This window comes from Eretmochelys imbricata, chromosome 11 (genome assembly GCF_965152235.1).
Source record: "Eretmochelys imbricata isolate rEreImb1 chromosome 11, rEreImb1.hap1, whole genome shotgun sequence".
Lineage (NCBI taxonomy): Eukaryota > Metazoa > Chordata > Testudines > Cheloniidae > Eretmochelys > Eretmochelys imbricata.
This window is the reverse complement of record NC_135582.1, coordinates 81,427,918-81,443,401: the sequence shown is the minus strand read 5'-3', so window position 1 is coordinate 81,443,401 and position 15,484 is coordinate 81,427,918. Positions and strand designations below refer to the sequence as shown.

General features: G+C 41.4%; 1 protein-coding gene across 8 annotated transcripts in view; it reads left to right on the top strand.

The window, feature by feature from the left end:
* DIP2A (disco interacting protein 2 homolog A) overlaps positions 1–15,484 on the top strand; it is a 241,219-nt gene that overhangs the window by 144,635 nt on the left and 81,100 nt on the right. For 6 of the 8 annotated variants that reach the window (XR_013347437.1, XM_077829453.1, XM_077829455.1 and 3 more), the window contains 4 exons: positions 1,317–1,556; positions 8,621–8,749; positions 10,356–10,475; positions 12,365–12,562. Coding sequence is in view for 7 of the 8 variants with exons in the window: in XM_077829453.1 (XP_077685579.1) it covers positions 1,317–1,556; positions 8,621–8,749; positions 10,356–10,475; positions 12,365–12,562 (687 nt within the window). In the remaining variant the exon portion in view is untranslated. The remainder of the gene's footprint in view (positions 1–1,316; positions 1,557–8,620; positions 8,750–10,355; positions 10,476–12,364; positions 12,563–15,484) is intronic. The other 2 variants (XM_077829458.1, XM_077829456.1) reach the window with 1 other exon arrangement.

Here is a 15,484-nt window from a genome sequence, read left to right as displayed (position 1 = left end):
CCTTCCAAGGCTGGTTGGAACCTTTCCTCCACAATTTCACACCTTAAAAAACCTGGCAAGGGCCCTTCTGTTCACCTTACAGTCTTTAGAAGCTTTTCCCTCAGACTCAGTTATCTCTTTCAGTGTGAATGTATTTAGATTATTGATTACTAACCAGTTTGCTGTGACACTCGTTAGTTGATAACATGTGCGCTGTGTCATTCCCTTAGTTTTTCATTTAATGAGCGTAGCAAAAATAAAATAAATGCTGTGAACACTGAGATTCAGATGTTCTTACCTCTGTCCGGGCAAGAACCAGTTTTTCTCAGGAAAAGGCCATGCAACCCTCTTCAGCAATGGCTACTTCCATGCCCAATTTCAGATTCAGACCTCAGCTATTCTGGCTGGAGAACTATTGTTTAAAAAAAAAAAAAAAGAATTTTTCCATAATGCAACAAAATTAATTTCCCTCTGCTTTGTCACTCAAAACCAAGCAAACCTTACTTCCTTGAGCTGTTTGTCTTCTGCCCAAAGGTGGTGATTTCTAACATGGAATATTAGTCCAGAAGATGAAAGTTTCAGAAAGTTCTAAATAACTTTAAGCAGGCAGTTAAAATAGGAGTTATCAAACCTTAGCTGTAGCAATGCGTGGCTGGCTCCACTATAACAAAAGGCCTTAATAAGTTTCATCCATGTAGTGCACTCGATTAGATGTAATACACATACTTTTTTTGATTGGGTTCCTAATTTTTTATAGTTGTGATGAAACTAAACAAATGTAAAATAAATATTTCATTGAGCAGCACAGATTTACTAGCAGTAAATGAGCTGGCCTCTGGGTGTGCTTTTTGCTGTAATTGTTTTATGAATCTAGAAAAAGGAATCAAGCTATGCAGGGGTTCAAATGGAAAACAATGCTGAATTTTTAATTCTTAACTGTGGGGGTAGTTCTACTCAGACTACACAAAAATAGAGAGCACTAAGTGTGCGCGAAGGGTATATGTCCTTATTCCACATTGTTACTGTATATATTCAATAGTTTAGGCAAAAGTGGTTTATTTAGCAGATTATATTTTTGTCATTCCAAATAAAGCAGTTAAAATGCAATGTTTTGCTGTCAGACATTGTTTTCCATTGATCCTGCATAGAAGTTAAGCACCCTGTGAAAGGGTGGCAGTGGAACAGAATTTGTGCATGTGAATGTGCCATATGCTTAGTACATGTGTCTCATGTTTAGTGCATGAGAAACGACAAATGGAGAACATGGAAAGACTTCATGTTCCCCTTTATTGGGTCATTCCTACATTACATGCCTGTCATCATTATTTTAATCACAGACACATCGTCTGCCTCAGAAGATGAGGGCTCGTTACGTCGGCAAGGGCGGATCACCTCCACTCCGTTCCAGAGCCATTCCAGCGTAGAGCCCTGGCTTAACCGGGTTATCCAGGGTTCCTCCACCTCATCCTCTGCATCCTCCACCTCATCCCATCCCGGAGGGAAACCTGCTGCTGCTTCCAGTGCTGCCGCCGCTGCTGCCACTGTGCTTGCAGACCTTATGGCGCACGCTCAGCTAGGTCAGTAAAAGAGCCGCCTGTTTGTCGCTAAAAAGAGTAAAGAGCTGGTCAAGCAAACCTGAAAAATATAAGTGTGGTTAAACACGAAAGTCAGGTATTCTCATGAGTGCCATACTTTTCTAAGCAGTATTCCTAACTAAAGTATGATCCACGGGCCAGGTACGTGTTGTGTATTGTTTTCCACTATAAACAGAAATAGATACTTACAAATTGCAAACAAGCATTCCCTTGCTAAAACGTTAGTGTCCTGGTAAATCGAATCAAAGTTACCTTTTCTAGTTCATAAGAAACACCATTTCAAAAGGAGGTATCAAATGTTCAGGACATGTCTTCTGACATCCACTTGTCTAGCCCAAGTAACTTCAGGATCTGGGATTCAAAGGTAATTTAGTTGGAAAACCTCCATGAACAAGAGGTCTGTTGGAATGCTATACAAGATTTACATTTATATTAGGTGCTGACCCACATGTTTTTAAACGTTTGGATTAACAGCGTGTACATGATGCATCTGGGTATAGAGTTATTGTCTAGAGGAAAGTTATGCAACTTGTCCTGAATGACACTTAATATTGGAACGGACGTGAAAAGCACAGAAATATTTGTTGAACAAAATGTTTTTGTAACCCACGTTCAAAAAATAGTCCTGCCTCATTCTCTCTAACACTGCAGGGCTAGAACTCAGGGTTACCAGGGTGCTGGACGCATCCTAGAGAGTTCTTACAGAATAGTGGTCTTCTGCAGCTCAGTGGTACAGAGAAAAGCCCACTCCTTTTCTTTCTAGAATTAAAGTGTAAGGGATTATTTCATCTAGACTGGTGGAAGGTTGATGCTGTGTCTGTGCATGTGTGTGTGTTTAATAATGATCTAGTGGTTATATAATACTAAAAGATCCTTTGGGGAGTGGGGAACAGTACATTTTCGATACATTTACCAAATTGTTTGAAGAAGTTTTAAAAATACAGCGTAAAATGAGGAGTTATTTTTAATTAACCTCTGCTCTATATCTTGAAGTTATTACCTCATGTGTACACAGGTGACGTGGTCATTGAAGACAATGAGAGTTCTGTCTTAAGACTTTGGGACTTGGTCACTTTACTTATCTCACTTCTTTGTTTATATGGGTCTGTTGCCTGCATGTATTATATACAGACATTTGCTTTGCAAATATTTCAGAGGTCCTGCTGAAATATATTGAAGCACTTCAGTAGACTTACAAAATGAACATACAGACCTTTCTCCAACACTAATTGAAACACACTTAACTGAAAAGACTGTTAACTGAATATTTGATGAATATATTCATTAATTCCACCATTCCAGCTACCATCCTCAGACTTTGCACAATGATCTATGCTTTCTGCTGTCTGCTCGGTGTATCCTCTAGACTGAATCGCTTCAGTATCTGTGTGGAAAATTACAGCAATGTAGTAGTTCATTTACGACACTTCAAACCCAGCCAGCCTGCTAAATCTGGTTTCCTATGGTATGATTTCCACTGGTTCTGATACATCGGGGGGAGTGTTCCTGTCTTCTTTCCATCAGGAAGGAAGCAGCCATTCAGCCGGAAAGGATTCGTCCCCAGCTCCTCCCCATCCGAGCTCCTTGCGGGCCTGCTTTCCAGTTGCTTTCTGCCTCAGGCTGAGCTTGAAGCACCCGCTTTTGTTTTTCTACAGCCTGTCGTCAGAATTAAGAATGATAAAAGAAGCTGCCAGTCCATGAATTCATACCCAGACTCCAACGGGGCACCTTCACCTTCTCTTATGACCACGAGTGCCCCAGTTCTCTGCAGCAGCAGGCTCCCTTGGACTCTCCACAGGCAGTTGCTGGTAGGAACTGGAGTTGTCCTGCTACTCTTCAAGTCCCTTTCCCCCCAGATGGGCCATTTTCTCCAGCTCATTCATGCAGCAGGGAATGAATGGAAGCCCAGATAGAGAGATGGAAGTTTCTCTCCCTCTCAGGAAGCTTCTCTTGGGGAGGGGAGTGTGTCCCTTCTTCATATCTCCAGCTTCCTCCTCTGTTTATATAGGGATCTGTTCTCCACTTTGGGAATTAATAGGAAAGAAATCTGGTCTTAACTTTTTACAAGAGGATTTGTTTCCGTGTTGAAATGCTAGTGTTTTAGAAAGCTCCGAGAGGCTGAAGTGTTCATATTCTCTCTCTCTCTCTCTCTACTCACTGTTCTTTAACCCTGACTAGCTGACGAGGAGGGTTCAGCTCTGTGGCTGAGTATAGTACGCTCTCCTTTGCTAGTGCTGTCTTCTGAGGGTGTTTTTAATTATATGAATGTATGTCCATTAGTAATCGGTCTGAACAATTCCTTATACATAAACCAACCATCAGCCATAAGTTTGGGCCCATCTTTCTCTTCCCACCAGGGATGTTTTATTTCATGTCCCCGGAGCATCCCCTACTCCCTACAGCTCTATAAATATGGGGAACTGGGGGTGGCATTGCACATTGCCAGATCCTGGTTGCCTGTTTGAAGGCTTGCAAAAGGAACTGGAACTGTGGTTTGTGTCAGCCGTTAGTGCTGCTCAACCTCAGACTGTCTTTAGAAAGACGTGTGGTCTTTGGACTCCAGTGAGTGTAAGTAGAATAGAAAAGTCCAATTGGATCTTTGAGTGTATTCTCTGTTTCACACAATGGAGTTATGGGGCTCTCAGTACTTAATCACTCTGAGAAGGATACTAGCAATCTAAACTTGGAAGGATTGGAATAATTGTTTGTATATTTTGTGGAGCGATTGTTAAAGTAAATACGAGTATGTTCACAAGGATAAGTAGAGTAGAACAAAACTATATGGGTGACTTCAACAATACTCACACATTTTATATTCCAAGGTGCTTTTATAAAGTATTCTGAAGGTAGGTACAACAATAGTGAGACATTCAAGTCAGCTTGAATAGTAATTTTCCAGAGAAGACCGCTCAGAATATTTAATGTTCTCAATTGTACACTAAATTCAGACTAACAACATAGTGAAAGGTACAAGGGAGGGCACTGGATTTGAAAGGAGGACTGAAAAGCGTGAGCTGTGAGGTCAGGATATGTGATCAGCACAGTTGAAATAATTAAAGGACCACTTAATACTCAGCATCTCAGTGTACTTCAGCAATTGCACCCCTGTTGTGTGTGTTGCTACTCTGTGTAGACAAGCCTTGCAATGCTGAGTTGAGAAGAGTTGGGTTGAAGAGTGAACCCAAGAAAGAAGTAGATCTGGATCCAGATTTTATATGAGGACCCACTTGCCATTCCAACTGAATTCTTGTTTTGTTTTTTGTTTTTAACTATTTTATTTTTCTGGTGGTTCTGGTTCAATTTCAGTAGCTTTTTAGTTATTTAAAAGGCCTGTTCGACTGACTGGGTACCTGAAGACAAAACAATGAAAATCTAATACAAATCTGTAGGTCTAAACTAGCTTCCCACTTTAGTTCCCAATTTTAGAGTCCTCATATACCCCAAGATTCTTTCCCTCAGATTATCTTGTTACTGGCTCCCAATTCCCTTTCCCAGCTCATGACCTGTATAAATAAAGGTGGTGGTATTCTTCTGACCTTTTATTGACAAAGCCACATAGCAGATGTGATTTTGAGTGATCATTTTGGGAGGAACATTCAGGGATCGTGAGCTGTGCAAGATATTGTCACTTGAGGCTGGACCCTGTAAATTTAGCAGAATATGAGTTTTGTGGATTAATGTTGCAGTCAGCGGCTCATATGTACATTTGACTTCAGTTTTCTCGTCTGTGCTGCATTCCCTTGTGTGCTACATTAAGTCAGTGTTTGTTTTCGTGCTTTATTAAAGCGAAGAATGTTTCCGTTTTTAATAAAGTAATCAAAACTGGGCTCAATAGGACATACCAATGACATTTTGGGTGTATGCCAAATACTCAATATGTTATCATAAAACCCTTTTAAATGGTTTGAAAAGTCAGATTTCATATTCAGTTACCACATGTTGTTATCCCTTCCAATTTAGGCTGTTCTGAGAGAGTGACTAACTAAATATTACTTTTTGACATTTTGGGGTTTTGTCCCTGTGAAAGGAGTTTGTGATCTCAGTTCAGTACAATCATAGAATATCAGGGCTGGAAGGGACCTCAGGAGGTACCTAGTCCAACCCTCTGCTCAAAGCAGGACCAACCCCTGTAAGTACCTGGTAGACAACTTACATAATACAGTAGACGCTCATTAGTAGCAACATATTGGTGCTCTTTCGCTCTGTTGCTCCTAAGCAGCTGTTGCTATTATGAGGAGTGTTGACAATTCACAGCAGAGAAAGTGTTCCCAAGGGAAATGTTCCCGTAAGCGGCGATTGCTCTTACAAGCTGTTGCTGCGAACAAGCGTCTGCTTACAAGAAACTCACAAGTGCTCACAAGTGGCCCCCTTGGAGGTATTCTCAACATATATCAAGGATTTGAATAGGCATGAGAACAGAACTACCTTTGTCCCCTGGGTGATTCCTCCAGAACTGAATTGAGTCCTATTGGTGCGATGGTGTAGAAAAGTTTGCACTTCAGATGTTTATGCTTCATTTGCTCTGTGACTCCACTTTTCACTGTTGTTTGTTTACTTCCATTTGTGAGAACTAGATTACAATACGTTGTTAATTTTTAAACAGTGATGGTGGTCTCTGTCTTGGCCATTTTAGTGGGCACGTCTGATGGATGCAAACTGCCAAGTTATGATCAAAGCCCAAAGTGTTCTGTGATCCTGAGTGTGCCCCAGAATTGTGCTCTGGAGTCTAAACTTTAATGGAAGAAAAGGGTATCTGGCTCTTGTGGCGTGAAGATCAGTGAACCGAATGCAGTATTGTTGTCCTGAGTCTTCAGGCAAACGGAAATAATAGCTCTACAAAATTTAAGCTATCCCATTCGTTTCAATGGATCGTTTCCTCTGGAACCTAACGATTAATGTAATTGTCGATATCAACTGTTTCATTGCTGGTCACTTTTGCAGAAATAGCTCACTAACTTGCTTATCCCCCAGTGCCTCCCACATCTCCCCAGCTCCCAAAAGTCCCAACTGTCCTCTATCCAGCCGCCTAAAGCTCCAGTTTCCATCCTTGACAACTTCTCTGATGCAGCCATGCCTTGCCAGTGCAGAATTCTGTAATGTGTTGAAATCCTCCTTTGGATTTCAGTCTCCTTGAGCTGCACTAGGTCACTACACAGCTCTCATTGACATAGATCACCTCCTTCAGTACTAGGGCAGGGTATTCCTGCCTCACAAAGGTAGTTCAATCTCTCTGCTCTGTTCACGCAGCTCCTCCTTGGGACTCTGGATATCTAGGGTCTCCAGTTCAAGCTCTGATGCCTGCCTGATTGCTTCTTCAAGACGGTGGGTTTTTCAGTTGTAGCTGCGTTCTGAACTCTTTCCCTAATATGGGTCACATATTGATCCTGGGTGGTTGGACCCTCTTAAGGGAAAACTGTAACTGACGGTCATTGCCACAGGCCTAGGTGGGTGGACTCTACCTAGGTTGAAGAAGATGGTGTGATCTCAGTCATCACATGCTGGTTGTTGGAGAGCAGTTTTCAGGCGATTACTGTTGCTTCACTTCTCAACTTAGCCCTCCATACACATGAGGAGTCTCTCCACGTAGGAACCCATCTCTAAACTTCAGCTTTGCAGATGCATCCCAGCCATTAACCTTAGAAGCTGTTTCAGTGGCTTCAGCCCGGGGCACTGCTGCTTCCTCCATGTAAAATTAAAATATAAAATGTGTGTAAATGGTGCACAACGTGTCTTCCGTCATCTCATGCCAGCCGCATCTTAAACTGAATTTATCCCACCAGATTGCAACTCGCTCTTGTCTCTCACAGACTCGAGCCTGCTTCTCTGTGAGCATTGGTACCCAGAAATATTAAGGGTACGTCTTCACTACCTGCCGGATCGGCAGGTAGTGATCAATCTATCGGGGATCGATTGATCGCATCTCGTCTAGATGCAATAAATCGATCCCCAAATCGACGCCGGTACTCCACCTCGGCAAGAGGAGTAAGCGGAATCGACGGGGGAGCCACCGTGGTCTACTCGCTGCTGTGAGGACACCCAGGTAAGTCGAACTAAGATGCTTGGACTTCAGCTACGCAAATAGCGTAGCTGAGAAGTTGCGTATCTTAGTTCGAAACCGCCCCCTCCCTCCCCACCCCCCAGTGTAGCCCAGACCTAAGTGTTTGTAGCTGTGACAACCATGCTGTAATCTCTGGAGTCGAGTGCTGAAGACTGTCCATCTATTAGAGCCACATGGGCCTCTTAACATTCAGAGTGTCCTGTGAAGAATGAAACTCTCACAGTAAACAAGGAATTTCACTCAGTCTAACAGAGAGAGTGTAAAAGACAGGCAGTAACCCTTACGAGTAAATAATGAGGGCATAACACAATGAACAAGGCACGGTTACCCCTTTCTGATCCAGCCTGGAGCTTACCACAGAGGGGCCACGCACTCCTGCAAAGGAACCACACACCTGGTTATGAAAGGCCATCCTTAAATGAGGACCTCAACATCTTTTGGGCTTAACTGTGCTGCATTTGTCTCCTGTTTGGTCCTCAGCGTTCTGGGTCTTCCCACAAACGTCTTTCTCTTGGAGATCTAAAATCAGCACTTGCTGCAATCCATGGGCTGAGGCTCCCATCAGGGACCTTTTCTTACTGACTCCCTACTCTTCCTGCTGGGAGGCTCCCTGAAGTGCCTAATTCAGTCTCTTCCTTTCCTAGTTTGGATTCTGGGAGCATCCCCCTTCTGCCAGCTGGACCAGAGGCTGCCTGCCTTTCACTCCTTCCTTCTATTCACCCACAATGGGTCCCCTCTAGTTTCACTCCAAAGTGATCAGATTGGCTTCGGGAAAGGGACTTGGCTGCCCACCAAAACTTGCTCTGACCAATCCCAAAGATGTCTGTTGCAATATTTTAGCCGTTTTCTTTCTTACTATCTGGCTTGGGATGGGGGTTCTGCAGAGAAAAAGCTGGAAAAGTATAAGTGGACAGTGAGAGGCAACTTTGTATCTTAATAACTAAGATGTCTGATGTGCCTTCTGTGTCTGTTTCTTATATCCTCACAGATAACCACTCCGCTCCTCCTGACGTAACAACGGGTCTTGTGGAACACTTGCATCATGAGCGACCACAAGTAGCGTCAGTACGAGGAATTCCTAGGGGCTACAACAGCAGCATACTAGAAACTGCAGATGGTGAATATGTCAAAATGATTCCACTCTCCAACACCTGGCCATTTTTCTGCATCACTGAATAGACAGTGTATATAACATTTGCCATGGTACCTGACTTGCCTATGCAGTGTACCATAGGCTATTATATTGCTGTTTGTTCAGTACTAGCCATGGTTATAGCTTTCCAGTTAGACTCTCATCAGTAATATTTGGATAATCTCTTTTCTAGAAGTATGTTGTCATTCAGATTCAGACTTGAGTAGTTCAGTGTGTATATGGCAGGGACTGAAGCTTAGGGATCAGAGAGAGGATTGCAACTGTTCTTATAGAGTAAAAGATTCAAACATGAAGTGAAGTTGACTGGAATGATGTTTTGTAAATCATGCCTTTTGACACACTGTTCTACCCCGTCTTGTATTTTGGAAGCTCTGCCTCTGGAAGCTCAGTCCCCTTTCTTTTCCCATTCATGAGCTTCAACAGCACTGTGACAGAGAAAGTCAGTAACTTGGTTCAAAGCTGCTGTGTGCCTTGTGGCCAGGAAGTGGTTCAGAGATGCACATTCCCTCTCCATATGGTTTTTCTTGACACCTGATCCTTTGCTTTCTCAGTACAAGGTGTATTAGTCGTCAAGTTATATGTTGTGTTTTTTTCAGGGCAGATAGTGGCAAGCATGGCACATTGTTTACTGAACCAGTTTAATCCTTTAGCGTACTGTTTCATTTCTTTGCCATCATCCTTCCAGCAGAGGGTTTTGAAGAAGTTAATGCTATGTACTAATCAGTCAGAGGGTGGCTACTCTTAGCGATGTGCATCATTCGTTCTCCCTTAGTGGCCAAGTATGCTGCCACTGAAGTGCTCTAAGTCACTGTAATAGCCTAGTGAATGAGAGCCTGGAAATCTATCCCAGGTTTCCCATTTTGCAGTGGGGAATGTTACCACTGGGCAACCAGACTGGCCTGTGTCCATCTTTATAGTAAACCTATATGTTTTGTGTGTTTTAAAAAAAAAAAAAATCATATAGCATTTTTAGTTTCAAAAACATAATTGTATATTGAATCTCAAACTTGGAAATCCCCAAACTGAGATAAGCAAAAGCTAAAAATAAGTCAGCTCTCTTCTGTCCAGTTGTGTATTGTAGTAGTGTTTTTCTGGCTCTGTGAAACCCTCTAAACCTCACTCAATTAAAAAAAAAATACTATCTCCTTTACAGTATCTTATTTTTTTTACACATTTTGACGTTGAATAAATATTGATGTAGCAAAAACCCTTCATCCTATATAAAACAAACTGAGCATCCTGTTGGTTAATCCTACACCATTACTCAGGTTTATTATCTAACTTTGTAAAGTCAGCATTGTTTGCAGCTAGATTAGATGGTGAGAAGGCACATAGAGCGGGCAAACAGCTAGTAAATAGCATTGCTTTAAAGCAACCTTAATATTTGTTTAAAGCTATTGATGGGGTTGTTTTCCAGACAACTGCCTTTTTCACCCACTTTTTCACTTTCACAGTGTAAATGTGCTCCTCAGTATATGGGCCGATCTTATCAGAAAGATGACAGATTTTGTTTAGGGAGGACAGTATATGTAAGTCTCTGTTCTGCTCATTCTTTATATGAATTTGACAGGTGTTCCAGTGAATAGCAGAGTTTCCTCAAAAATCCAACAACTTCTAAACACCTTGAAAAGACCAAAGCGCCCACCACTGAAAGAGTTCTTTGTTGATGATTTTGAAGAACTACTCGAAGGTAACAGCTGTGTAAGAGCTGTTAACTAATATCTCCACAGTTTTCTGATTGTCCCCACAAGCTATGTGAGAGGAGGGATTTCTGCTTCTTTAAATAGTACTATAAAACATTTTTCCCCATGCTCTTGGCTTACATCGTGGCAGAGTTGGTGTTCTTTGGCAGCGTATTGTTTATCTTGTCTTTTCCAAGTACAAAACAAGTTACGGTATGTCCAGTATTTCAGATTGTCAGACCTTGTGCCAACACTAGTGTAGAATATCACAGCTCTTTTAATTATTTTAACTTTTGCTATTAATACTGCTAGATGTCACTAAATAAACATTGTTTTCTTTTTTGCAGATTTCATATTTAATATTGCATGTTTAATATTCTTATGTTAATAGCAGTCCCACCAGTTGCAACCACTATAATTATATTTGCAAAATAGTTTTTTCTAACTTTTTTTTGCACGTGTTCAAAAATTTATGAAACATTCATCTTTGAGGCTGACCTTTTCAAAAGATGATTTTATTTAAATCTTCAATAAGAGCAAAATTATAGTAATATAATATGATGAGTAAATAATATAATACTATTAATAATGAGTAATATACTATGAGTAGTATAGTATGATGATGGGAGGTTTTTTTACCTTAAAATATTAGGAATGTCAGATGTTCTCTAATCCTAAGCCTAATCGTGATCTCTTTTTGTATTGTAGTTCATATCTAAGGGCTGGTCTACACGACTGCTTAAGTCAGTGTAACTTGCATCGCTCAGGGGTGTGAAAATGACACCCCCCTGTGTGACATAAGTTACATCGACTTAAAGCACTGTCCATACCACGCTATGAAAGGCGAGAGACGCTCTCCCACTGACATAGCTTCCACCTTTCACAGAGGTGGACTAATTATGCCGACGGCACAGTGCTCTCCCGTTGGCATAGCGCGTGTTCCCCAGATGCGCTACAGCAGCACAGTTGCATCGGTGCAGCTGTGCCGATGTAGCATGGTAGTGTAGACTTGTCCTAACACACAGAATCAATGTACTGGTTTGGCTTTTGATACGCTGATACGTGCTCTGTCTAAATATATTCTACAATCCTACCTGTCCCCCGGTTCTCTCAAACCTTTAGCATCAATCATGTGGGAACTTAGTGCCCAAAAATGAACATCCCTCTAATCCAGTGTTCTCAGCTTTGGTCCACCGCTTGTTCAGGGAAAGCCCCTGGCGGGCCAGGCCGGTTTGTTTACCTGCCGTTTCCGCAGGTTCGGCCGATCGCGTCTCCCACTGGCCACGGTTCGCTGCTCCAGGCCAATGAGGGCTGCAGAAAGCAGCACGGGCCGAGGGATGTGCTGGGCGCCCTTCCCGCAGCCCCCACTGGCCTGGAGCTGCGAACCGCAGCCAGTGGGAGCCACGATTGGCCAAACCTGTGGACGCATCAGATAAACAAACCGGCCTGGTGCGCCAGGGGCTTTCGCTGAACAAGCAGTAGACCAGAGTTGAGAACCACTGCTCTAATAATTGGGAATGCTACCTTTCTACTAACCTGTCCCCAGTTGCTGCCTATCTTGCCTCTATGTAAACAAGCAGAAGACATGTTAGCAGAAGTGTCTTTTTCCCACAGCAGAGCTGTAGAGTGATCTTGGGATTCAAATTCACTAGTCATCTGTCCAAGTCTTTTGTGAAATAGAAGATTTGGAATTTAAAAAATGCCAGCCAAGGTAAACACTTTCTGACAAGGAGAAAGCCCACAGATCCTTAAACAGCATCATCTTAAAAATGAAATAAGCCACTACAGCTGTGAGGAACGGAGAGTTGGAACTGGTTAATGGACTCCAGAGATGTTAAGTATGACACATGCATTTCAAGCATAAAATTTTGTAATTTTAATGTTGTTCTTCGTTTAGTACAACAGCCTGACCCAAATCAGCCAAAGCCAGAGGGAGGTCAGATGACTGTACTTAAAGGCGAACCCTTAGGTGTGGTTACCAACTGGCCCCCATCACTCCTGGCTGCTCTGCAGCGCTGGGGGACCACCCAGCCAAAAACCCCATGTCTAACTGCATTGGATACAACCGGGAAAGCCATCTATACTCTTACCTATGGCAAGTATTGACTTTGGTACCTTTAATAAAAATGGGGAAAAAATTGAAAGAGGAAGAGCTGGTTATTTGGGAATGAGCCATTTGCTTCACTCGGTATAAAAGAGACTTGCTGAATATAGTACATTTTTCTGTCACTTTTGAGACTCCTATGTAGGTGTGGATTGTGGTATCCTGGACCACTGAATGTTGACTTTATCTTAGAGAAGATGAAAAATGTAGTTTGGAGGGGGAATGTACAGTAGGGATCTGCACTGATTCTCCAAGAAATGGCTTTTTCATCAGCAATAAGCATAGTAATTCATTGGACTTGCTCACTAGAAGACAGGTTTCAGAGTAACAGCCGTGTTAGTCTGTATTCGCAAAAAGAAAGGGAGTACTTGTGGCACCTTAGAGGCTAACCAATTTATTTGAGCGTAAGCTTTTGTGAGCTACAGCTCACTTCATTGGATGCATACTGTGGAAAGTGTAGAAGATCTTTTTATACACACAAAGCATGAAAAAATACCTCCCCCCACCCCACTCTCCTGCTGGTAATAGCTTATCTAGAGTGGGGTAGAGGGAGGTATTTTTTCATGCTTTGTGTGTATAAAAAGATCTTCTACACTTTCCACAGTATGCATCCGATGAAGTGAGCTGTAGCTCACGAAAGCTTATGCTCAAATAAATTGGTTAGTCTTTAAGGTGCCACAAGTCCTCCTTTTCTTCTCACTAGAAGAGGAGACTAAAGGCAACCCTCCTTCGTGAGGTTTTCTTGTATGCAGAGCAGAAAGGGACAGATGACTAGAACAAAGTGCACTCATCAAATTTGAAAAGTAGATACTTCTGGAGCTTGTTCACATGATTACTTAGAACAGAAGTTCTAGAATTCAGAATATGCTAATGGAAGGATAATCGTCAGATAGGAAACTTTGCTGCATCAGTGAACAGGACGTATTCCAGCAGTCAGGTGCTTTTTAGGAGATAATTTGGTTACTCCTCAGTGGCAGCTCAGCAGCATGTTACTTGCAATTATCTTTGCCTTTATGCATTCTATTAAAATTTCCTATGAAACATCCAAGAAACTTGACTAGGCAATTATGCAACATTATTTGATAGGTAATTGAATAAATTAATATGAGTAGATGGAGTGGTGGGGCTTTAGCAAGATGGCCAATTGGTCTGAACTGTATTCAGATGCTTTCTTTTGATAGCCATAAATAAAAAATTAGAACTGATATAAATAATGTCTGATAATTAACTATCTTAGAAATTAGTTCTAGTTTAAGCAGAGTAGTTGAAGTCATAGTAATAAATTAGGAGTCCTTTTTAAAAATAGGCAATCCTAAAAAGGTAACCAGTCGTATTTTGAGTTTGTCTAACTGAGATTATTTTTCAGCTCTTTTTCTTGATGATCTTGTTTTTTAGCTAAGTATGAAGTATGATATCATGGCATTCAGGACAGCCAGTTTCTTTATGTACTTTTGTATGTTTAATGTTGAAATAATAGTGGAGCAAAGACCTAGTACCATTCTTAATTAGAGAGTGGGCTAAATGAAAGTGTTGTTCGTAAGATAATTTATCATTTGATGTATGTTTCTGTTATATACTAGTATAAAAGTATTGTAGTCCTGAATATGCTTTTATTAATAATGCAAATCTATCTATATCTGTCAAAATATTCAGTGAAATGTCATTTTAAAAACAGACTTTTAATTCTGGTAGCTGAATTCAAATACTGTGTATGATGGGAATGTTCTAATTACTCTAAAATCAGGAATATTTAATTATTCCTTTTTAGAGTACCAGTCGTACATTTTAAAAACTTTCCTAATGTTCCTTTTGCACATAAGCCATTGCAACATTTGCCCCTACAAATTTGTGGTAGTAAATGTGGGAGAAGGTGACCAACAAAGCTTCTTTAAATGCGGATTATCAGCTGGAAATGAGAAGAGCCAGCACCTTGCCACCAGCCACCTCTTTGCAAATGACCAGCAATTGTTCCAGAGAACACAGCTCGGGAGCCACTGTAATAAAGTACTTTAAAAAGATGCATTTTAACTGACCTAATGCTGACTTTATTTTACCTGGTTTTAAGCTTGAAGAGAGTAAAAGCAGAACTTGGTAAAACCAATAAACTATGTAGAGAAGACCGTGCTAACTTAGAGAAAAATTTAGCCTAAATGAAACAGGTGCACAACTGGCTGGAAAACAATATCCAGAGAGTAGTTATCAATGATTCACAATGAAGCTGGAAGGGTATATTGAGTGGGGTCTTCATAAATGATTTGGATAATGGCAGAGAGAGTTATAACTTATAAAGTTTGCAGACGATACCAAGCTGGGAGGTTTGTAAGTGCTTTGGAGGACAGGATTAGAATTCAAAATGATCTTGACAGACTGGAAAGGTGGTCTGAATTAAATAGGATGAAATTCAGTGAGGACAAATGCAAAGTACCCCACTTAGGCAGAAATAATCAACTGCACAAATACAAAATGAGAAATGACTGCCTAGGATGGAGTATTTCAGAAAAGGATCTGGGCTTATAGTGGATCACAGACTAAATATGGGTAAACAATGTAACACCATAGCAAAAAAAGCAAACGTCCTTTTGAGCTGTATTAGCAGGAGTCTTGTAAGCAAGACACGAGAAGTGATTCTCCCGCTCTGCTCTGCGCTGATGAAGCCTCAGCTGGCGTATTATGTCCAGTTCTGGGCACCGTACTTCAGGAAGGATGTGGACAAATTGGAGAAAGTCCAGAGGAGAACAACAAAAATGATTAAAGGTCTAGAAAACATGACCTATGAGGGAAGATTGAAAAAAACTGAGTTTGTTTAGTCTGGAGAAGAGAAGACTGAGGGGGGACACAAGTCTTCAAGTACATAAAAGGCTGTTACAAAGAGGAGGGTGAGATGTTGTTCTCCTTAACCCAGGAGGACAGGAC